Consider the following 25,177-nt stretch of genomic DNA (forward strand, 5'->3'; position numbering starts at 1 on the left):
GCAAAGTGTAAAATTTATTTTAAAATAAATTAGTTCACTATAATTCATATTAGAAAGATAAAATGCAATGATATAACCATAAAATAAACAAATTTTAATAGAAATATTATTCATAAATTGTTTTGAAAATAATTTTAGAGCATTTTTTGTTTATCTTTTTTGACTTAATCATAGTTCTAAGAGTTTATTTATTAAAATGATCATAAATTTTAGGAATAATTCTAATTCAAAGATTAATTGTATCCAGAATCGCTTTAACGAGCAAAACTTGCTTTGGTTCTAATAGGAGTATTCATAAAATCTCTTTTAGTTTCTTAACCCAAAATATCATGATTTATCTATTATTGTTGCGACAGATAACTCTGCTATATGTCTATTTGGTTCATCATTCCTTACATTTAAATCATAATTTAACTTTTAGACTGAATTAAAGGAGAGTCGCTAATCTTTAAATTTCTGTCTTAATTACAATTTTAGCTATATTAAAAAATTTGTTATTTGAGTAAACTTAAAATCATTTTTACTTTATCCCATTTCTATCTTAATTAATCAACTAATTTTCCTTAAAATATCTCTCACCTAATGTAGTGTAGTCATGGACAAAAGGACTTGTGGGATCTATTCCTCTTCTTTGATGTCTCAAGGCTTAGTATAGTTGTTTGATGCACTTTTAAACAGCTTTTTCAGCACAACTGTTGTCTGTCTCAATGTCTTCATCCCAGTCCTAGCATTAACAAATTAATTTTAAAAGTAGAAATAAGAAAAAGTTTTAACAAACAAAATGATTTGAGCTGATAAATTAATAATTTAATAAATCAGTAAATACTTAATCTATTAAGATGTTTTAACCTTTCTAACCAAATCCTAGAGAACTGTCTTTATATAATCTAAAATTTTTGTCACCAATTTTTGATGAAAAGGCTATTTCACCTAAATATCCTACAAATTTAAAATATTTTATGTTAAAATATATATTGCAAAAACTAGAATAAACTAAAAAAAAAAAGTTAAATAAGAATATTTATTAAGAATAAAAATTATTCTATTGCTTTCAATTATGCTTTAAAGTATGAAAAAATAAATATCTTAGCATTTCAATATTACCTTTTTAGTTTTGAATATTTTTTTTTCTATTGATTGGTGCTGTATCTTGATTTTGATCATATATGTCTTAAGTCAAATATTATCTCTTTCTATCCGTTTCCATCAAATATTATGATTAATTTTAATTTTATTGTCCGTCCATTTTGATTATCCAATCTTGTAAGTAAAATTTAATTCTAAATATATAAAATTATAAAGATTTTAATTTTATTTATTTTTTTGAATTGAACAAAACACACTAAATTTTAGTTTACTTTTGAAATACAATTTAAACCAAAATTAACTAAATTAAGAATCTTATTTTATTATCACTGTAAATTTAGAAATTATAATTAATAATTAAAATTTTTTTTCAAACACTAAAAAACAGTAAAAAAATAAATTAATTTCCATTTTACTTGAAAAACTTTATGAACTTGTGTAATATATTTATAGAGTCATTTGTAAATTATTTTAGCTTATAAATTGTGTAGAATCTAATTTAATTTCAACTAATAAAAAATCATCAATTTTTTCTCAACACAAATATTAAAAAAGTTTTATTTTCTATTTTATTCTTAAAATTTAAATTATGTTAAATAAAAATTTGTTAATATAATCAAATTATTTTACACAAATTTCACAAAAATTATTATTTTAATTTAATTTACAATCTTAATAATATTTAATATAATATAAACAATTATTTAATTAATTGCTTCAATGCAATTATACAAAAAATTTATAAAACAAGGAGATTTAATAAAAAACAATTTATAATATTATAATAATTTAAAAAAGAGTAATTGTTTGAATAATAATCCTAAAAAACTAGTTATTATTCATTTTATTTTTAAAAAATCAATAAAGTTGATAATAAATATATTTATTTGTATATATAATCAAAATAAATTGCACTAAAAATTATTTCTATTAATAATTTTAATATGATCTAATCTAATTTCGGCTATTACATTTAATTAATAACTTCTAAATGCAAATATATAAAAAAAAGTATACTTTCTATTTATTTTAGTATTTGAATAATATTAAATAAAAATTTAAAACTATATTCAAATTTTTTTCCATGGATTCCATAATAATTATTATTTGAATTTAATTTTTTATCTTTATAAAATTTAATTTTATTAAAACTATTATATAAAAATCAAGAATTGCTTCTAAAAATAATTCCAAAAAAATCTTTATTTGACTTAAAAAAAAATTATTTATGAAATAGAATAATTTAAAAAAGAAAATTTTTTGAATTAAAATTTCAAAATAAAATAAAAATCTTTACTAGTTTAATATTTAACATTGCACAAAAAGCTTACATTTTTAATAGCATTAACTTTATTTAAAGATTTTTATATAATGTATTAAATAAGATTTAATAGTTGTGGGCAAATTGTAATTTTATTTATATTAGTTATATAATTCATTCAATTTTAATTTAAATATTTGGTCTTGGATTACTTGTCACTTCAAATTCCGACTGGTCTGCCCATAATATATTCATATTAATGCATATCGAGGTTACTATCTACAAATTAGCCAGGGCCATGACGTTTTCCTAATCTGTATGAGCCTTCGTATTATATTCCATCATTACTAAATTCCTTACCTATACCATGGGGCATTCCATTGACCATTTAGCCAGAATATGTAACTTAATCAGATAATTCAAGCATTTATTATTATTAGTCTTCAGGAATGTTATTGCTTTTAAAAGAATCAATTTAATTTATAATATCATATAGGTATCTTTCTTCATTATTTTTTTCTACTTTATCTTGATCTATTTTTTGTTCATATTACTGAAAAATGTAAGAGAAAAAGGTTAAAACCTTTTAGTTACCTTTTTCTACTTCTATTTAATTAGCTGTATTAGCTGGAGGATTTACTTGTTAATTAGGAGAGTTTTCTTAATTGTCTTTTTTTGTGGTTTCAATAACGCGAAAGTAATTGTATAGCTCATTTATGTCAGTATCATCTGATAAACCAAAAATATATAGTTGTTAATATTGTAATTATTCGCATGTTATTTCAAAGCATAGTCTATTAGTAAAAGGAACTTAATCCCCATATTGATGGTTGCTTATTGTACTACTAATAGAATACTTTTTTAGGTCAATTTGCTTAAAGTCCTCTTTAATAAGTTTTTATTCAACATCCTCTACTGTTTTACATTAATTGATAGCACTCCTAACCCTAAACCAATTCTAGTCAAAATACATAATTCCTGAGTTTGAAATAAAGAAGTAGTGATATTTTTCAGCATCATTTTGAACAATCTTCTTTTTGAAGAAGCCACATCTTTTGTTTAATTAGTACATTTTAGAATTTATTTTTTTTTATCTAAGAATTGATTTTAATTTCTTCAAAATTAATTTACAAGCAATAATTAAATTCTGAATAAATATAATATGAAATAGAATCAAATAAAGCTTTAGTAGTTATTAATAATGACTTATTGTTATTGCATATTTTATTCCAATTTATATTCTATTTACCTTTAATTTAATTTTAAATTTGTAATCTGCTTTGTAAATATTTCAAATAAACTCAAATTGAAATAATTTTATTTTTAAAAAAAAATTAAATATTTCAAATTCATTTTATTCAAAAAAACTGTTTATTCAATTTTATAACAATTATTAAAATAATAACTTATTAGTTATTTTAAGGAATTTTTTTATCAATAAAAATAATTATTGATTGACAAACATTTATGATAGCAATGCTAACAAGTAAAAATAGAAAAATATTCCTCAAATAGAAAAAAGATTAAATTTATTTTTTTTAATGTCATTAAAAATATTTACTGAAAAAGATTAATAATATTTTAAATAGATTTGATTTTTTAAATGGAGATTGAGTAGATTCAACCATTCATTAATAAAATAAATATATAAAAAATAAATGAATTACATTTAAATAATGTTTAAAGCTATTTAAAAATAAATAGTTATGTTATTTTGTTACTCATAAATAAAATTAAATATTGATTTATAAAAATTTATGATCGTGATGCTAAAAAATAAAAATATCCCTTAATAAGAGAAAGCATAAACCGTAAAATAAGTATAAATATTGATTTATTTAAGATCTTTTATTTAAATTATTTATGAAAATGGATTTAAAAATATATGTTAAATAGTAAGTATTTTATAAATGGAGATTGAGTGATGCAATCATTAATAATATAGATAAATAAGAGAATATATAGTTTACATTTAAATAATGTTTTTATTTTTTAATTATTATACTGTTTATTTAATAGTTTTTCCTCTTACTGATATCTTCAATAATAGTTTTTGTTGTTGATGAATTTTAGCATATTTATAATATAGAAAAAGTCAGTAGCGGTTTTTGTTGAACTAATAGGGAGGTTTAGAGGGAGGGAGATTTTTATTTATTTTGAAAATGTTATAATTTCGATTTTTAATTATTAAATATTTGAAATTTAAATATGTTTATCAAGCTTGTGTTTGAGTTAATTTTCATTTTTTTTTGTTTATGATCTCTTCAATCAAATCATTTGAAGGTTATTCTTCTTATTGTTCTTGTGGCTCATAGTATCCATAGTCTGACATTGATCTTTATTAGGAATACTACTAAGATTTTGAAAAACCAGCAGCTGAGGAGTTAAATGGCTAGAAGTTATAATTAGATTAAGTGCTTGCTGAGATCTTTTCAGTATCATATTCATTGTAATCTTCTAATTCATCTTCCTTTATTTCAATACTATCTTAAGAGTCATGAGGCATATTTCCACGAATAGTATTTAAATATCCAGTATTTTCTTTATAAATATTCCAGATTTCGAATACCTTTCTTTCTTGGACTCTTTCAAGTAGTTCTTATTTATATACACTTGAGTAAGTATCTACAATTTCATAGAAACCTTGAGGTCCTTACTTTAAGCTACCGTGGCTGTGGTGACATGCAAGTCTATAGTTCTAAATTGAAAAAAATATATATAGGATCATTTAAATTAAGATAAAAATTACTTCAATGAAAAATTCGTGCTTCTTGAAAGCGTTAACGACATCTAAACTATCATTAAAGTCATTCATTTTTACCATTAAGTAATAATTAGTAAGAATTTTGGACAGATTTATGTTTTCGGTTGAGATTTTAACATCTATTTTTAAATTAGTAAAAATTTTTAAATTGAAATATTAAAATAATTTTTTACGCTTAAGACCGCATTTATTGAGTTATTGATTGATTTTATTAATCAAATACTCTATTTTGATACCCCAAGGGATTTTAGTGATAATTAAGGTTCTCTTGTAATCAGCATCATCAAAGTAAAACATTTCATTAAAATTTTAGATACCAAATAATCTGATGTCTTAAGAAAGCACCTTTTCTTTTTGCTCATAAGTTTTAAATTTAATCATGGCATAACTTCTATTAAACTTTTTCTCTCTCTTATTTTATATTTTTTCAAGAATTTTTTCAGTTCTCTTCAAGGTTTTATTACAAACTATTCGTATTATTAAATTATTTAAGAAATACATTTTTTAAGAAAAATTTAAGAAAAATTACAATCTGGATTGATCTAGTTGTTTTAGTAGATATGTTCCAAGAGCTCATCATCATTTAGAGCATTAATTCCAGTTTTTGTTGATTTTCTTTTAGTTTTTTCGCCATTTGGGGATGATGGTGAGTTAGAAGTGACATTTGTTTAAATATATTATTCTTGTAAGGAATCTCTTAAATTTCTATGAATTGGATCCTCTTTACCCTTAACTCTTTCAATTTCGAAGAATTCTCTATAGTTGAAGAAGTTCATATCTTCGATTTCGCCAAATGAAGACTCTATGAATTTCTTTAAGTAAGTAGTATAATTTGGGACTTCGTTCAAATCATAAGGTAAGTTATATAAATAAACCCAATTAGATTTTTCAAATTTTTTAGGGATTAAATTTTTTTCTTGCTTTAAGAGGATAACTTCGTCTGATTGCTAAAATAAAATAAAATAAAATAAAAAAAACAAATTAAGAGAGTTCAAATTAAATTAAATGCTAATTAATTACTTAAACATTGACTTCAAAGGCAGACTTCAAAACCATTTTATTATTGTGAATTCTATTGATTTTCTTTGTAGTTATTGCTGCACGTTCTGACTCTAAATTAAGGAGTTCATAAAAATCTTTTTCTTGTAATTTTATGTTTATGGCAGAGGCTTAGTTAGAAACAAGAGGGAGATTGGAGCTGTTTGACATTGACTATTCATTTTCTATATCATCAATTAAGCTAAGATTATTATCAAATTAGCTTTCAAATTATCTTCCTATTTGCATTATCTTTTATTAAGAATAAACTGTAGGCTCAAGCATTAAATTTTCACTAAAGATAAGATTCTAGTTGATACTTAATGAGTTTTCTGGTAAAGTATTTAAAGGGATTTCTTGCTCATCTAGCAAACTTGAATTCCAATTTTTTTAGAGACTGTCATTCTTGAATATGTCATATTTTTATTATATTGAGTTTTTATTCTCATTTAGAGTTAATTACTCAAATAATTTTGAATCTAAATTTTTAATGCTGCCATGCTTTTCATATTCATACATGGTAACTTTTTAAAATAGCTAGTGTTCTTTATCCATAGCAATTTCGCCTTAAAAAATATCAACATTTGTACTATCTATTTACTTTGTTTATTTGTTTTTTCCTTCAAATACATTTGAGGATTCTTTACTTGATTTTTTAAATTCATTAACTTGCTTTTATTTATAAATATCTTCCTATTAATGTTCAATAGCTGACTCGTTTTAAGAATAGTTTTTATTGTGGTGAGTGCTGCTTTTATCAAATGTGTCAATATCTAATTCATCAATTTAATTTTCCAAGTCTTCATGCTACAAAGATGAATACTTGTAGTAATCAATATTATTATATTTTTCAGCAAGTTCGTTCAACAAGAAGTGGTTGCCATTAGGTTAATTTTATTTGCAAAATGAATCAAATTATTTAAATTTATTTTTAATTTCATATTATTTTTCGTAGTCTACTACATTGTTGTTAAATAAATTAATGTTAATATCAATTAAGTCGCACTTTAAAAATAGATCCATAAGTTCATCAGCTTAGTCTTTTTATAAAAAAAAAATTAAATATTTCAAACATTTTTAAAGTCAATAAAAAGACTCCTTTTTCTATAAATTATTGCAAAATATTTTAAAGCTGAGTTATTTAAGTTAAAGCAATAATTTTATCAATAAAAAAGTTGAATTAATACAGATTTTTCTAGAAATTATAATTTTGCATGGGAGCAGGATAAATAATTTCTATTTCTTTTAATTTAGGAGTTTTGTTTGAGTTTTATTGAATAAATAAAAATTAGTTTGATAATCAATTAATAATTAATTAATTACTGTTTTCAAATAGCTTATAAACCTATTTCATAAAGAATTCTTCATGAACATTCTATGATTTCTTGAAATTATGAGTAGTTAATTTGCTTTTAAAGTATTCAATAATCTAAATAAAATGTTATATTTGCTTTGCATTTAAGAGCTAAAGGGCCTTTAAGACAAACTTTTGTAAATCTGCCTATCTCTCTCTTGGATCACTAGAAATATTTAAGCCGAATTTTTTTTCCAAAAAAGCTATTATTTTAAATAAAGAAATTTAATATTAATTTAATTAATTAAATTTATAAACAAAATATTGTTTGTTGCTAATTTTGTTATCTCTATATGAAACAATTCTATTTCTTATAGATAAATAATGGCATAATTATCATTCATTTTCTTCATTTATTAAATAATTAAGTTAAAATTCTTACTAACATATCATATCGATTATTTTTTTCATTGAAAAACTAAAACTCTACTTTTAAAATTAGCAAGTAAGCAGGGATACAGGTAGAAAAATGGGTTAAATAAATCGAAATATGTTTTTTTTTATTTTTCTCGTTTTGCAAATCAAATATTTATGCAAAAAATATGAATTTATTGTTTTTACTAAGATAAATCTACTTCAAAATAATAAATAATTTATTTACTTGGATGATTTTTATTCTTTCTCAAATACATTAGCCCTTTTTTTTCTTAAGATTCTTCTATTTATTCAGTACCTTATTAGCTTTCAAGAGCTGAAAATAAGCCTTTTTATTGTGGATTACGACCAATATTTTGACTGCTCTTTGAATCAAATAAACATTTTTCATTATTAAGTCTTTTTGAATTACTATTTTATATTGCTTTTTCGAACTCTTCAGAAAAATCACTTTCACCACCTTCATTAAGGTCGAATTAAGTGAGTCCTCTTTCATCATCTTCTAAAAATTCATCATTTTAATCTAAGTCATCCTATTCCTAAGTTGTGAAATACTCCTTCAATTCATTTAACTCAGGACATTCATCTTCATCTAAATTAAACTAAAGAGATGATACTTAAGGTTCTCCATTCGTGAAAGGAGTTTTATGAAATGTGCTTGTTTATGTGCTCTTAGTATTACCTAACTTCTTAGTTGAGAATCTATGAAATGCTTATTAAGAACATAAACTAGAGAAATAAGTGCAGCTATTCATGATAGTAAATTTGCTTGGTTATTGATTTGTTGTTCCCAGTTATTTGTGGGATGCTAATTTAACAAGGCGTCTTATCATAATTATATAATATTTACTATAAACTTTTCTATCCTTTTCTTTAATTTTTCTTTTTCGTTATTGGATTTAGATGTAAAAGTATAAAATATCTTGCAATTAATTATAAATATTGTAGAGATTTCTTGTATTTTATAATAGGACAGTCTGAAGTTAATTTTTTTTTTTTGATTTGCTTTATTTTGATTGCTTGCAACAAAATGTCGTAAATTTGATATTTTAAGTAGAAAATTTTCAAACTTCAAAGATATCTATGCATTCAAAATAATAAAATAATTTAAAACTTCTAGTTTTAAGATTTAAAATATTTATTATAATATTTGATTATAAAAGCTTAAATTAATTCACGAATTTTATTAGATTAATTAATCTTAATTATATCTTTCTAACTATTATTCTCTTATCTTATTGCAGTTAACAACTATTAAATGGTAGGGCATGTATGTTCTGTTATCTTTAATAATATTAATTTCATTTTGTAGCTTATCCCATAATATTGAAAACATTGAAACAATACTATTATTAAAAGGTTAAATTTTCATAAAATTTCCAAATTACCTTGCGATAATTTGTTTTTATAATAAAAATAATATTTTTTAATATCATAGATTTATTATAATTTTTATGATTTTTTTCATTCTTTTTATAAAGCTAAAAATTGACTGAAATTAAATTTTATTAAAATTAAAAGAAAAAATTTGTTTCTATTTAAGACAAAAAATTTAGTTTTAATAATTAAACCTGCTTGCCTTGGTTTTCTTCTTTCTTCTTTTAATATTTAAATTTTGATCTTTAATAGCCTTTGATATATTTTTAATTAACTTTTGTACATTTTGTTTGAATCGATTGATAAGAAAAAAATTAATATCAAGAAATAATAAATTTATTTAGATACTCTTATTTGATAGTATATTCTACTTTTTTCTTTATTCAAATAATTTTTAACCTTGTTTAAATGTATAATTTTGATAGAAATTTCTATCTACTATCATCAATATTAAAATTTTTAATAAATGTAAATTACATTCATAAATCTTAACTTAATTAATTGCAAAATAAAATAATTTGTTAAATCCAAAAGCAAATGAATGGGATTTTATATATAATTTTTTTACTCAAAAATTTCATTACTACATTTTATAATAATTTATTTAAATATTGCAAAAATTTCTAATGACGCATTATAAAAAATTTAATTACAATTTAAATCAAAAATTTAAAAACAATTTATAAAATTAAAAAACGGTAGATTTTTTTTATTAATCTTTAAACTAACTGGTTATTTGAATAATAAAATATACAAGTTTATTAAAGCTTGTCGAATATTATAAACAAAAAAATATTTAATATTTTATTAGAGTTCTTTTTTTATATATAATAATCATATTCAATCTTAAACTTAATTAAAATCTATATTGCTTTGCTATCTTCAAACAAATTAATTCAAAGCTTTGCATACTGTAGCTTCTAAAACTTTTGGATCTATGATAAAGAATACATTACCATCTTCAGAGCCACATATAATAAACTTTTTGTCTTATGATGGCTACCACCACACTGCGTTAGGTACATCGTAAGGTTTGTTAACAGAAGACCTTTCTTTTAGATATGGGGCTTCCAATATTTTTAGCTTTTATGTCTAGTAGTTTATATATACCTAAATTTTATAAAAAAATCATTATCAAATTACTTAGAGTGAAATAAATATTCCTAATAAAATAATAAAATTTATTTTAAAAACTTAATTGAATTATTATTAGATTTTATGAAAAAACATCACAGAATAAAAGTATTTACAAGCTAATCTAGAAGACTAGAATCTTATATTATCAATGGGTTTATGACACTTGTTGAGTCTTCATAATATGTAGATAACAGCTATCCGTTAATGCTATAACTGTAAAATGTACAATCTCTTTCTGAGAAGAAGATAATAGCATATAAAGGACGCGTTGTAATACATACTTTATGTATGGGCAATCCCTTTGGATGGTTGAATTATCTTTATACTTTCTTGTTAAAAATATTATATATAAATATGCTTCCATCAACACTAGCAGTTGCAACACATCTAAATTCATAGTTGATATGAATATTTGTTACCTTATTTTAAAATTAAATTTATAAATTATTTTTATTTGATTTTGTAAAAATTTAAAAAATATTATCGTCAATTTATTTATTTATATTTTTTTAATATTTTGATTACCTCTCCTTTGTGGTCATAGTATTATTCAAATTCAATAAAATTTTAATAATCTGAGGACATTTTTATAATGCAAACATCACCTGCTTTACTGCCTGTAACTAATGTGTATGATTTAGGATCGAAATCCATAGCTGTCACAGTCCAATTATGAATATGCTTGAACTCTTTTATTAATTTTTCATTTTCTGTGCTATATAAACAAATCCTTCCACCCCATAATCCTCCTGTCAAAAGATACTTTGTTGTTTTTAAAATAAAATATTATTAAAATATTGAGATTATAATACAAATTCTTACTTTGCCTTAATTTAAAAAGATAGTTGGAGGTACTCTAAATTAGCATGACTGATCAAGATTGTGAATTTTTTCATCTTTTGATAATTTTAGAAAATAGAATTTAAAATGTAAACAAATTATTTAGTAATAAAGAAATATTTTACTTTTGTTCATATCCAACTCCAATTACTTGTCACTTACAACGTTTTATTTAAAAGGATAATATTTTTCCTCAACAGCTTATTACAACCTTTTTATAAAATTGCATTTATTTTTAAATAGTAAAATTATTTTCTTTAAAAAATTATTACTTAATGACACTCACTTCTCCATTTTTCCTAAGAGCTAAAAATTTCGATACCTCAATTTAATATATTTAAATAATTGATCTACTACGTAAATCACAGAATTTATATGAATCTGGACTTTAACCCTTATCTTCTTTCTATTCTTTTGGGAAAGCTCTATAGAATTATAATTAAGCACTTTTATCTACAAATAATTATTGATTAAGTGCAACTGGATTACTATAACTTTAAGAGCTTATTTGAGGAGATCCTACAAAATTAATAGCTGTTTAAATTAATGTCTGAGAAGAGGGCTGAACTACTTAAGATGATGTATTATTAGAAATAATAGATGAATTATTATGTTAATTATTTGATTAATTTTAAATCCTGCATGGGTGAGGAGTGGTTAAAAGCTGCGCAGGGCATTAACCAAAGTGAATAATTTGGCTTTCATAACCAATTCTTTCTTTCTCATCTTTCACGTCATCTATGTTAAACTCATCTTCATAAGTAAGGTAATAAAATTTATTTAAATTTTATTCAGCTTCCTTTCCTCTAGATTTGCAGCCAAATATCAAATCTATCCATTGATGTAAATTTCTAGAAACTATCTCTCCTTCTAAGCCTAATCTATGGTTATAAATGAATAAGTAAGGATCCTGATTGCACCAAGGTGGGAGATCTACATTATGAACACGTTCTTTACTTTGCATGATACCAAAATCATGCTTTTCAAGATTCAAAAATAATTCTGGAAGATAAAAAAATTCTGGGATAAGCTCTCTAACATCACTCATTTCCTCAGTAACATTCTTGAAAGTTTCAAATAAAGAAAAGAATAATCGATCAGGTATATCGAATCTTTATGCTTGCAAGTACCAAGCACCTGTGCTGTATGGTTTAATACGTAGTAAAAACTAAAATATAATAGCAGGAGAACTATAGTGAGTACCGAAATTGTAAGGAGGAACCGGATTAAAGTGATCAGTTGTTTCTAACTTTTATCTAAACAAAAGTTATTTCATTTAAATAAATTCGAAAAAGGAAAAAAAGCTAACCTGAATTATTCAGTTCTTTCTGCATTTCCAAGAGCACCCATAGTCTTAGAGAAATTACGATATAGAGTCTAATCATTCAAATTAATTGTTTAATTATCAAACTTCACCCAAATCCAAGGCATGACGGGATACTAAGTGAGGTCTCTATAGCTTCTGCCAGCAAAGAAATTTAAAATCATGAGATATTCTAAATTTGATTTTTACCTTGAAATCCATTTCTTAATTTGCTTTTATTTATCTAAAACCTTTTTTTTTCAATAATAATATTTTTAAATTTTGGAAAAAAATTTTTTAATTTACTCTTTATTTTTCCACTAATCCAAAAGAGGGCTTATTTTATAGTTCTTTCTTTCTTATTTGCTACAATTTTTCGATAACGGCATCTAAATCTTTGTCTGGGAAATTAAATAGAACAGTAGAACCATCATACATATAAAGCTCAATAGCAGTCTTTCTATGAACAAACCTTTTCCTCATATAATATTTGACCATTTGTAATGGCCAGGACTTGCTCAAAGGTCTATTATCAGGTATGCTATGATTAACCATAGATAGATGAGTTTCTTTCTGCTCAATAGTATCAAAGTAGAAGCTTTTATATAATTTATTTATTTATTAACTTTTTATATTACTTGTATAAATTATTACCTGATATTTAGAGAATCAATTTTAACCATTCCAATACGAATTGTTAACGATTTAATCCATTAGCATCTTACAGTGAACCATTCTATTTCTTCCTTTGTATTCTTTACTTAATATAAATTTTTTATTTGCTTCAATAAATTGAATCCTCCAGACTTTTTTTCTTTGAATAGCTAATTGCTTTGAGAATTAGAAGGTGATTAAGGTCCTTACTGAGAAGGATTGTTAATATCATATTATAATAAACGCAGCTTTCTTCTTTATAGCTGTTTGTCTAGTTTTTTCTTTTCAAACTCTACAACATATTTTGGTTCAACAAGCTTTATTTTTAATAATGGTCTAATTTTTTATTTAGTCATATATTTAGACATCTTGTAATAAAATAAACTAGGTTTTTCCATTTTTTAGTACTCATAAATCTAAAATTTTTTTATTGAATTTAACTATTTGTTTAAGCTACTTTTTAAAAAATATTTACTTCAGGGCTGAATTTTTAGTCAATTTGAGCTTTGAAATTTGGATGTTTCCATAGTCCTGCGTAAGATCTATTCTTTTTCCATATATTATACCATACATATTTAGCCTGTCTTACAATTCTTTCGTCTTTATCTACGAAATATGTTTTTCTTTACTAATCTTTTGAATTGTTAACGCTTATAATATTATATTTTTCATAATCAAAGTTTTTTCTGATTTCTTTTCTCTTTTTCATTACTTTTTCGAATTCTTCTTGGATATTAAAGCACTCTTAGTTTCTAACAAATTCAAATTGAAGTCTTATTTTAGCAGAGTCGGGGAATTTGTATTAGCAGTTCTCAATCAAAGCATATTGCCACTCATCTGTAAAAATTAATTAGTCAAGCTCATTCATGTTGTCAAACTATTTTCAAAGTAAGTTATAAATAAAAATAATTTAAAATTTATCATACCGTGTATTTTTTGATCATTTCTTCTGTTAAAAGAGATTGGTTGTTTTAATCAAATAAATGATTCTAAAAGACATCAATAAGCAATCTGCCATAACCATTGTACTTGCAAGTTTTATCCATTACATAAAACAGAATTTACATTATATTATGAATCGACTACTCAATCATACTTGCCATTTCATTTCCCTCTCTTTGAAGATATCTATACATGTTATAGTAAAAGCTCAAGGCAAATTAAAAGAATAATCTTATTTATTTTATTTCTTCTTCTGATTTTTAAACTTCCCTTGAATTTTCACAACAGATCGATGACACTTTAATCATATTTTCTAAGAATAAGAAGACGGTCTTCAGTTATTCTTCACTGCACTGGAATGATTTTATTAAAAATTCTCCAAGACTACTCACTATAAAGAAAAGCTATTAGACAAAGCAGTACTCTTCATCAAATTGAATCATCTTATTTTAGAAAGTTTAAGATTAAATTAGTCCATTTTATATTTATCCGAACACTTCATTTTCACTCATTCCATTATTTGAGGCTTTACAAATAAAATTAAATTAAAAATTTTTTCTTAATAAAAGCTAACTTACACTTTCTATGAGCATGAGTATTTCCAACAATATTTTACTGTTTATCAAAAAGAATTTGATAAAGGTTATCCATATGTAAGGATTGCTCAGGAGCAAAGAAGCTTAAAAGTAAGTCATTGTTTATACAATATTTTCTGAATAAATTAGAATAGCTTTCCATAATTTTAAAAATCAATGGCGCGTCTACCCACAGACATGGACCAAATGTTCTGGGAAATGCGGGTAAATTTAAGTAAATTTCTTCCAAGAAAGTAAAATTTTTTGAATTTTCGTTGTAAAAATCGAATTCGAATGGAGGATTAGTGATTTAGTAGGACTCACTAAAAATAAAACTAAAAGTTAAATTAATGAACCACTTCATGTTTTTTTATAAGTGAGTTTTTGAAAATTCGCCTTAATTCTTAATGTCATCTGATATATTATCAAGGATTGACTAAAAAATTAACCTAAGCAGAAGCTTACCAACATATTCTATCTTTTAATTAATTTTGTAATAATGAGATTAGTTAATTTGTTTTTAAATATTTATTAATAAAATCATAATTTACTATATAAAATGGATAACCAGTTGTATTGTTTGTGACATTTTTAATTAAACCAACTAATTCATTTAAATTTTCACCTAAATTAGGCATATTTGTTAATCCATGGCTATAAGATCTAGATATTATTTTTATAGCCATATTCCATTAATTTTCAAATATTTTAGTATCCTGGCTATTTTCATTAAGTTTGCTTTTCATTTACTCACATAGAGACCTAAATAATATTTTAACCACCCAATGCTAAAATTCTTTTGATTCTATAAATATTTATCTATTTCTGGGATTGTGTTTAATTAAAAAGTAAATATCAACAATAATGTCTTGTTAAAGCACTTCATCACATAAATCAAAAAACTATATAAGCAGCAAAAATGCTTCAATAGATTATATTTAATCTTACTCTTCTACCATAATCATATCTTTTAATTAGGGAGAGGCTTCCTTTATATTTATAAATTTACTTTTACAAATAAATTGGATTTTGATAATAATTTTATTACTTTATTAAGAACCCATTCAATAATGGAGACATAGAGTGGGTGGAAATGAATCTACTAACTTGGGCTTCCAACATTCTCTTCCATTTTATTGCTTTAAAAAAGAATGATTATTACTTCATTAATTACTGAATGAATATTTAGTTACTTATTGTTTAAGCTATTTTTATTATTTTCTTAAGCTTTGTTAGGTTGCTAATTTTTTTTTTAAGATGCTATTTCTATTTTGTTTTAGTCTTTTATGTCTAATATTTCACTACTTTGTTGTTCGTCTGTGTAAATAGTTTTTAAATTTTAAGAAGATTGTTTGATTTCAGTTGCAGCAACCTCATCAACATTAGTTTTTTAAATCTCAAAGGAATTAGCTTGGCTATCTTCTAATTCTTTTATTTAATCATTAATGTTGCTTTTAAACACATCAAAGTGATTGTTTTATATTTATATTTAAGGTTCTTACACATCAAAATCGTCTATAATTTCAAAATCTTCATATATTTTTACTCCTTTATAGCCTTGAGGTCTTTCTGATAGAAAAGTGAATTACAACGAATAAGAAATAAGGGCTCCCAATTCATTTTCATAGTCAAATGCTCCTTTAAACAAACTAGATGAATTCATTTAAACATACTCCATTCTAGCAATCTCGCTTATTAATTTCACACAAAGGGTTTTAACAGCTTTTTAAAATAATATAAATTGTATTATAATTTAGTGTAAAAAACTCCAATCTAATAAAATTTCATCATTTTTAATCATTTTAATATATTTTATTAAACAAAATAAATTTTTTTCCTTTTAATATAATTTTCTAAATTTTAGGATATAATTGATTATAAATTTTATATTTTTAAAATATAGAAAAAATTTATCATACTTGGGCAAGCACATCTTGAGAGTGTAAAAAGGACAGAGTAAATTCCTTAATATTCGAAGAATTTTTTAAGAAAAATTCTTTTGTCTTTATCATCTTATTAAATTAGATTCTAAATGAATAATAATATGAATATATGAGTATGATTTCAGTCTATAATGTAATCTTACTATTAACAATTTTAAGAGATTTCTGTAAAAACATGGAGTTAGGTTAAGTGTTAGACATTTAATTAAATGATATATGTCGCCTGATAAATTACCCTTTGAAGCATAAAGAACTTTTTCAATAAGATTCATTAAAATACTCAACTTTTTATCATACTAGGTAATGAATTTTAATTGCTATGAGCTTTGATGAGATTAAAGTACCAGACTGTTTGAAAATTCATTACTGATTGCTGAGCTTTAATTCTTATTAAGACTAAGTACATTATTCTCTTCTTTCGGAAAATGGTCTTAGCAGCATATTTAATTCTTTGGTTCGACTTTTTCAATCTTAAGAAAATAAATGGTTAGAAACAATACAAAAAAATATCCAATTAGAATTTACGATGAATTCAATTATATCACTTATGCTAAACAATTTACTGTGATGATTAAAATCTTCTATGTAAATAGCTTAAACAAACTTGTAATATAATTCAAAGACTTCTGCATCCTCGACGTTTATTAAATTAATGTTCCATATAAACTTAGAAAACATCTTTTATATATTTTTTAGTATTTAAAATATGAATTATAAATATTTAAGAGAGAAAATAATAAAAATCATTTTAATTTTATAAAAATTTAATAGAAATAAAATGTCAAATTTTGATTTTAACCTCTTGCTTAAGATTGCTTCCAATATTCCATCTTATTTCTGCTATATGTTCTATAGTTTATTTGCTAATATACTTAAGATTAGTTTCATTCATCATCTGGCTCAGTACTAAAAAGAAATTCAAATTTAATGCTTCTTCTTGGCATTTAAATTTGTCTTATTTAAATAGTGTGTTAATCAAAGAAAATGCTGAGTTAAGGATATCCTAGCGCTTTTTTGATGAACAAAATCTCATCAGATAGAAAAACGGAATTAAAGAATTCAAACCACAAAAATGTTATAAACACATAAAATTGCTTTCTTTACAAAATACACCTGAGTTTATGCTTAATATTCCAATCTATTCAAAGCATATTTCATAGACATACTTCTTACTACTCCTCATTGGTAAATAAAATATTTCTTTTTTGTTAAAGAGAGGACCGATAATTTTAGAAAGATCTGCAAGCTAATGTTCTGTTTCAATACCATATTTGTAATTTTTAAATAGAATACCATAATTACTTATGCTTTTTAATTAAAATTTGTAATAAATCTTTGAGTTTTAGCAATAAAATACTTTCCATTCCAAGTAATTTATCCATTAAAATTCTAAAACAAAATGTTTGAAATATTTATTTATTTACTAAAGAAAAATTCCCAATAAATAAATTAGCCAATCATTATTGAGAAATATCAGTTTATTTATTTTTTTTTTTGAGAATTTTAATTATTTTTTTATCTTTGTTTAAAAATAAATTACTTGTCTGATTCTGAAGATCCTCCTCTAAAAACTAAAATGCTAGAGCATCGTCCAATAAAATTCCTAAAGAAAGCCATTTTATCAATTTACTAACCTGCTTTTATTCTTGGGAAATCAATCGATACCATAGATACTTTTTCGTTGTCATGGATGATATTCACTTAGTATTTATCAGAACCAAAGTGATTTTTAACCAAGCTAATTTAAATTACTAAAAACTGCCAGTGCATTACATTTAAATCAATAATATAAACAGGTTCTCTTTTGTCTTGCTTATCAGTATATTAGTAATACAACTAAGCATGCTCATTTACAAAAAACTCGAATTCCTTTTTCTCACATTAGACGTATATAATTTATTATTTAAGCTTTATACTGCATTCTTCATCTAAAATTTAAGGATAAACCCAAAAGCAAAAAGTTACTCCCTGATATTTATTTTTGATTAAATTAATTTTAAGTTTCTGATTAAATTTAGAAATTTATTTATTTACTTTTGAAAAAGTCCATTAGCTCTTAACTACTTCTATGCCACTTCTTAGCCCGTTAAAGTAAAAAAAATTATGAGGCTCAGAAGTAATTGGCATTTATTGATTAAAGATACTGTGTAAAATTTCTAATGAAGTAAGAATCAAATTCCCCTCTATGAAGCCGCTATAAAAATTTTCAGTTACTTTGGAAAAAAGGTTTTATAAGTTTTGCTTTGTTATATTATTGTACTTCATCATTATTTATATTATGGTTAAGATTTCTTTTTTAATCTTTTTTATCATAAAAGTATATAAGATTGATTATTTACTAGATTAAATAATAATTTCAAAGATTAAATTATTTTTGTGTAAGCATTTTTAGATACAAATTTAAATTGTTTTATAATTATTATAGGATGAAAAATAATACTTATTCTTTGCCTTAATTTGAACTCATAAGTACCATTTCAATTAACTCATCTAAAATATTCTTAGCCTTAAAATATTCTCCTTTTTCATTTTTTTGCAATACTAAAGTTGAATTTGTTTGTACTCTTATCAAGATTTCCTTTATTTATGCTAAAAAATCTATCTATTTAAAATTAATATAAAAAATGTAATTGCCGTGTTATCATCATTCAATTCTAATCTGTAAAATTTCAATAGCATATATTTTTTATAGCTAAAAATCAAAATCTTTTTATGTTAGATTTTTTGGTCTGCTTGAGTATCGAATTAATAATAAAATAAATAGATTATATTTTACTTGATACTGCGATTCATATTTATTAATTTTATTCAATATATTCCAAAATGCAGTTGGATTGATAATTATTTTATTTTTCTAGAAGAAGCTAGCTGTTGTTCCAAGATTAGTGTCTAAAAATAGTTCTGAAATTAAATTCTAATTTGGTATTTCGTATTATTCAGATTACAGGACCTAATTTTAACATTGTAAAATAAATTTAAAACCCTTTCCTTTATTATTGTTAAATATTGTCAAAACGCTACTTCTTATTATTCACTTTAATCATCTAGTACTATCCTCTAACCTGAAGTATGTATGCCACCTATCATTCTATAATTTTTGAAAACACTCTTTTTTAAGAGGACTAATATCTAATTATTTATTAAGATTTAGTTTGTTTAAAACCTAATTATTTATGATTAATTGGATTCTTATTTATATTTAATAAATACTTATATTTTAAATGAAATTAATTTATATAATAATTTATTAGATTTTAATAATATTAGTAAACAACAAACACCTCATCTCATTCACTAAAACAATGTTTTTATTTATAGACCTTAAATAAAAAACATATTTTAGTATGGTAAATAAATTTCTTTTGAGCTATTAATTGCAAAACCTCTACTTTAAAATAAAAAATTTTAAATTATCAATCACATCAACAAGCATGAAAGTTATTTATATAAATTAATGTATCACAGTAATATTAATTTATTCATACAATAGCATATTTATTTAATCAGATAATAAAATAATATTTACAAGAGAAAATAAACAAATTTCTCTTTTATAAGATGAATAAATAATAAAATTATTATATTTAAATATTTTTTATATAGAAAGTCTATGCGCTTCTAATGAAAGTATTTTGAGCTTAGATAAGCGAGCATAAATATTTAAAAATCTAATAAGAATCTGATATTATTTTTTTTGAAAGAAGTATATAAATACTTTTTTATAAAAGTGAAAATTAATGAAATATGTTTTTTGTTAAAATTTTTGATTATCTTAAGAGATCAGATACAATCAATAATTTAGTGTTAGCTAAGGAGTTAACATTAGATTATATATTATATTTGATAAATAATTTAGCTAAGCTTAGTAAGCTATTTTTTGAATTTGATACTCAGAAATTTAAAAAATTAGAGAGAAATTAGTATAAATAAAAAAATAAATAGATTAATTATAATTGCTTGCTTAATTGATTAGTTAGTTAGTTAGTTAAAAGGTAGACTTTGAAGTGTAAATATAATACAAATATCTTACTTATTTAATGAATACTTAAATTTTATAATTTTTTAATTTGTTAATCTTTTATATTAATTTTTATAAATCATCTCATTCCTTCTTTTCATCGTTTTAATCGGCATTATCTTCTTCCTTTTTAGCATCAATTTCTTCTTCATCATCAAGATCATTGACGTTTTGGCCTATATTATAAAATAATCAACTTGAATATTTTATTATTTCTTAATTTTAATATTATTAAGTTATATCACAACTCTTTTTCAAATACCTAGGCTATTTTCTTATTCTTATTTTTCATTTTGCATTTTATGCATACAAATTTATTGTTTTTTTTGCTGTTATGCTTGTATATATTGCTTTTGATTGTGTGATAGCCTATTAAAGATTTATAAAAAACTAAATATAAAACTTACCAGCACCTTCTTCGTCATCATCAGAGTCTTCTTCGCCGCCAGGACCTCCGAAGTGTTACATTTAAGAAGGATCCCAATCTTGGCCTAATCCCTTATCTCCATCTTCACCTTCTTCATCAGAATCAATATATCTTTCCCAATCAAAAGTGATGTTGTTATGCTTGCCACCTTCTTTGGTCAAACGAGGCCAGTAAGGAGCTTCAGTATTCTTTTTAAATAATACAATTCTTGCACCAAAACCTAAGATAGTCTTCTTGGAACTCTTTAATTTATAGATAATATTAATTAAGCGATTTAATATTTTAATTATCAGTAAAAAATTATAAGAAAAACAGAAAATAATTTTAGGAAACATCGAATTTTTTTAACTAAAGTTTAAATAATTAATTACTTCGACATCAATTTCGTCATAGAAGTTTACGACGCCGTGGTATTGCTTTTTATCAGAAGTGCAATCAAAAGAAAGGGAAGTAGGTTGGAGGTCAATCTTTTCTTCAGTGATATCTCTTAAATTAATAGAAATGAAAATTCTGTCTCTTCTTTGAGCCCAGGAGAAAGGAGTTGCTCTATTTATTATGGATTTAAAATATGTCTTAATTTATGTTCATATTTTTATATGAATTGAGTAGAAGAACAAATAAATTAATTACAATTGAGCCATTTTTGTTTGCTTGGTATTCTTTTTTTTTAATAAATTTTGTTAGCTTTTTTAATTTTTTGAAAGATATTTTATTTTAATTATTATAAATGTTAAAAAAAATATATATATATAAATGATTCAATTAATTAATTAATGCAATTTTCTCTAAAATTTAAAATTTCAATTAATTTTCTTTATTTATTTATTTACTTGTTTGCATGCTTGGTTAGCTAAATTGATTATTTGCCGTCTATCAAAAAATGCTTTATTATATAAATTAAATACTAAATTTTCTAACTTCTATAAGCAGTCCTCATTATCAATCACATGATATATAGAGCTAATTAACATATGCAAAAAAGCAATATAAAAGCTAAGATATTTTTCTAAATTCTTCTATTTTTCTTTATTTTTCTATTTGTTTATTTGTTATGATAATCATTATATCCTTTCTTGCATTCTTTTTATTTCTCGAATAAAAAGAGAAAATAATGCATTGATGGGCATATTCTCGAATTATTATTATTATTTCACTTTGTATTTTAAAAATATTCTAATTTACTATTTTATAATTTATTAAATGTTAATCTAATTTATATCTAAAAATAGCTAGAGTTTTTCGTCTTAGGTTTGATACTTCAGTAACCTAAATTTTGTTTATTTTTTGTTTTCAAATAATTTTTTTGATAAAATATATTTATTTAATAGATATTAAACTAAAATATAAAAATAGAAATATAAAAACACTTTAGATTTCTTTTTAAGAAATAAATGTAATATATATAGTTGGTTAGTTTTCAAATATATAATTAATCAAACTTTTATTTATTTATTGAATTTATATCATGAAATCTTGTTGGAGAAATTAATATAGAGAGTTCTAGGCATAATATCTCCCATGAATTTACCCCATTGAGCATAAATGACAGATTCATCTACATTAGATCTAGCCCATTGCTCAGTTAAGTAAAGGGTAATAATTAGTGATGTGCCTACGTACATAAGTAACCAAAAAGCGATATTGAAATTCTTAGAGCCATACATTCTAGTATTTTGAATGAGTATGATACCTGGACCAGTAAATACTATCAAGAGAATAGGATAGAAATATCCAATAACAAATGAAAGGATAACTTCGTGAATGAGGGCAGAAACTGCAAAGGTAATGAACATGCCTACACCTCTTCCATACTTACCCTTTGAGAATCTTACTGTATCACCATAAGCATAATAGAACAAGAATTCGTGAACAACAATATTCCATTTTCTATTTATTAAATTTTTTGTTAATTAATTTTATAAAAGTTTAAAATTAAATCTATTTTTGAAGCTGAAAAACAAGATAGATAGATAGATAAATCTTTTTTAAATAAAGTTCTTTTATTTTATTCAACAAAAAAATATAAGCTTAATTTTCTAATCTTTTTTACTGCTAATTTAAAAGCTATTTTATTAAATTTTTTATTTATAATACTTTTCAATAGCTTTTTAAGAATTTTCTTGTCAATTTCTAAAATTATTTTTAGCTTACTAAGATTTTATAGTTTTATTATTAATTAAAATTACCTGTAATAAGTACCGAATTCTTCAGAATTCCACCAATCAAGATAAAAAGTACGATCTGGGAAACGGAGTAATTCAGCAAATCCATTGAACCAAGAGTGCAAAAGACCGAAGAAAAGGAGAAGAATAGAAAAAGTAGAAGGCATCATCAACTTAAATAAGCATTAGATAAACTGAGATACAGTGAAGTTTGATGCTAAGAGGATGATTTAATCCTTGCAAAAGGTTTTAAATAAGATAAAACCAAAGTAAATGCAAAGGAAGAAATTTAAGAAATGCATAGCAGCACTTTTAAAGCTTCTTGAAGGTGCAAGAATGTACTTGTCTCTATAAATAAGAGTAGGAGCAAAGAAGAAGTAGATGAATCTACTAACTTCAGTTTGGATATCAGAAAGGTTGAATTCTGGTAAGTTAAGATCATTAATTGAATATTTAGTAGCGAATTCCTTAGGGATGAAAGCTTTGTATTCATTTTCAGTGCAATATAATAGCTTGTTACGAAGATAAGAATGCATTTTCATTCCAATTCTTACCATTTCACATTAGATAATAAAGGCACTGCCCATACCGAGAGTATAGTAAACACAGGTATAGCAACCAACAAAAGTCATTAAAGCAATATAACCAATATAAATGGGAATCCAAATATACTTGCTGATCTTATTATTTATAATCCACTATATTTAAAAACGTTTTTCATCAATTTAAAAATAGTTCATGAAAAAAAAACTAAATAATTCTGTTCTCTAACAAATGCAAAGACAGAGAGTAAAAAGAAAAAATAAATTTAATTACAGAAACAAAAGGAATAACTGAAAGAGCAATTGAAAAGAGAATCAACCAAGGGAAAATTAAATTAAGAAACCCTGAAAAGCACCATTGCAAGGTTTCAAAGTCAAATAATGAGCCTTTATCAACGTAATCTACAACAATAAGATTAAAGGCTAAAGCAACAAAGGTAGCTACAACAATATTGTAAAGAGTTCTGTAATCAGATATCTTAAACAAATCGCTGAGTAAACTATTTTTAATAGTGAAAGACTTTTCAGTGAAATAGTACTTTTTTTTGGAGGCTGAATCTGCAATTTCAGAATTGTATTGATGATTACGAACGGTACTAAGAGTTTCATCTAGCTTTTAGTTGAATTTGTGGACAGACTTTTGAAGTTCAAGTTCAAAATCACGATGAGCATCCAAAATTCTGTTTTCAACAGAAGAAATGATATTTTAACGGAAGTGCTCCATAGTATTATAATCTGCTTTGTTGCCATCCTACTACTTTACACTTTCTTCCTTTCCTTTTGTTTTTTTTTCTAATTTTTAAGTCTCTGCATTATTCTGCTACTCAACCTATTGCTATTTCTTTTTTTCTTCCTTTTTTTGTACAGGCTCAGAAGTTCCTTAAGCTTTTTCTTGTTAAGGTGCAGGTTTTTGTGCAGTATTATCTGCTGTTGATCCGTTTCCGGTCTTTTAAGTGCTATCTTAATTTTTTTTCTTTCCTCCCATATTGGTCAGTATTTTATGTTGATTTATTGTTTAGAAATTAAATTAAATTTATTTATTTATCAATTTAATTAATTATTTATGTCACTAAAGTGCAAAGTATAAATATCAAAAAATTTAAATCTTTATTTAGGGTATATTTTGTAAGAGAGGATGTATACCAAATAATTAGCTAATACGTAGATGCAATTATTTAATATTTACTACATAATAACCAAACAGAGTAATTTAATCGAGTAGAGTCCTATCTTTTTATTTATTTAAATTAATTCAATAAGTATCTTACAATATTTTTATTGGCTAAAAACATTTATAAAATCTAATCAAACTAAATTATTCATGATAACTAACTTTTTAATCATTTATTCATTAGTAAACAAAGTTTGTTTATTTTTGA

General features: G+C 23.4%; 6 protein-coding genes across 6 annotated transcripts; all 6 read right to left on the bottom strand. All coding sequences in view use genetic code 6, as the record gives it.

Annotated features, from left to right (window-relative positions):
• Positions 1-200: 200 nt before the first annotated feature.
• Positions 201-1,387, bottom strand: TTHERM_00046930 (hypothetical protein; the record flags this gene model as incomplete). Its single annotated transcript, XM_001014688.4, has 4 exons — positions 1,105-1,387; positions 827-939; positions 525-724; positions 201-477 (listed from the first exon to the last, which is right to left on the bottom strand). The coding sequence occupies exons 1-4, from the start codon at positions 1,244-1,246 to the stop codon at positions 201-203; spliced, it is 732 nt and encodes a 243-aa protein (XP_001014688.3). The 5' UTR covers positions 1,247-1,387.
• Positions 1,388-2,567: 1,180 nt separating this feature from the next.
• Positions 2,568-3,479, bottom strand: TTHERM_00046940 (MORN motif protein; the record flags this gene model as incomplete). Its single annotated transcript, XM_001014689.2, has 1 exon — positions 2,568-3,479. Exon 1 carries the CDS (start codon positions 3,417-3,419, stop codon positions 2,568-2,570), a length of 852 nt encoding a protein of 283 aa, XP_001014689.1. The 5' UTR covers positions 3,420-3,479.
• Positions 3,480-4,586: 1,107 nt separating this feature from the next.
• Positions 4,587-8,789, bottom strand: TTHERM_00046950 (hypothetical protein; the record flags this gene model as incomplete). Its single annotated transcript, XM_001014690.2, has 7 exons — positions 8,105-8,789; positions 7,473-7,706; positions 6,132-7,189; positions 5,641-6,058; positions 5,285-5,578; positions 5,097-5,230; positions 4,587-5,045 (listed from the first exon to the last, which is right to left on the bottom strand). Exons 1-7 carry the CDS (start codon positions 8,709-8,711, stop codon positions 4,587-4,589), a joined length of 3,204 nt encoding a protein of 1,067 aa, XP_001014690.1. The 5' UTR covers positions 8,712-8,789.
• Positions 8,790-10,137: 1,348 nt separating this feature from the next.
• Positions 10,138-19,736, bottom strand: TTHERM_00046960 (beige/BEACH domain protein; the record flags this gene model as incomplete). Its single annotated transcript, XM_001014691.3, has 24 exons — positions 10,138-10,365; positions 10,506-10,811; positions 10,918-11,154; positions 11,215-11,288; positions 11,358-11,443; positions 11,505-12,488; positions 12,542-12,786; positions 12,842-13,133; positions 13,190-13,605; positions 13,665-14,066; positions 14,116-14,657; positions 14,710-15,184; positions 15,258-15,695; positions 15,755-15,845; positions 15,900-16,428; positions 16,626-16,734; positions 16,793-17,119; positions 17,175-17,327; positions 17,449-17,956; positions 18,190-18,617; positions 18,684-18,950; positions 19,090-19,251; positions 19,426-19,599; positions 19,671-19,736. The coding sequence occupies 24 exons, from the start codon at positions 19,734-19,736 to the stop codon at positions 10,138-10,140; spliced, it is 7,539 nt and encodes a 2,512-aa protein (XP_001014691.3).
• A 1,015-nt stretch (positions 19,737-20,751) lies between these two features.
• On the bottom strand, positions 20,752-21,735 carry TTHERM_00046970 (CS domain protein; the record flags this gene model as incomplete). Its single annotated transcript, XM_001014692.3, has 4 exons — positions 20,752-20,843; positions 21,075-21,336; positions 21,466-21,640; positions 21,725-21,735. The coding sequence occupies 4 exons, from the start codon at positions 21,733-21,735 to the stop codon at positions 20,752-20,754; spliced, it is 540 nt and encodes a 179-aa protein (XP_001014692.2).
• An 822-nt stretch (positions 21,736-22,557) lies between these two features.
• Positions 22,558-24,783, bottom strand: TTHERM_00046980 (membrane bound O-acyltransferase, MBOAT protein; the record flags this gene model as incomplete). Its single annotated transcript, XM_001014693.3, has 3 exons — positions 22,558-22,981; positions 23,281-23,954; positions 24,073-24,783. The coding sequence occupies 3 exons, from the start codon at positions 24,781-24,783 to the stop codon at positions 22,558-22,560; spliced, it is 1,809 nt and encodes a 602-aa protein (XP_001014693.1).
• Positions 24,784-25,177: the final 394 nt, after the last annotated feature.

The sequence above is a fragment of the Tetrahymena thermophila genome, assembly GCF_000189635.1.
Source record: "Tetrahymena thermophila SB210 genomic scaffold scf_8254659, whole genome shotgun sequence".
Taxonomy (NCBI): Eukaryota; Ciliophora; class Oligohymenophorea; order Hymenostomatida; family Tetrahymenidae; genus Tetrahymena; species Tetrahymena thermophila.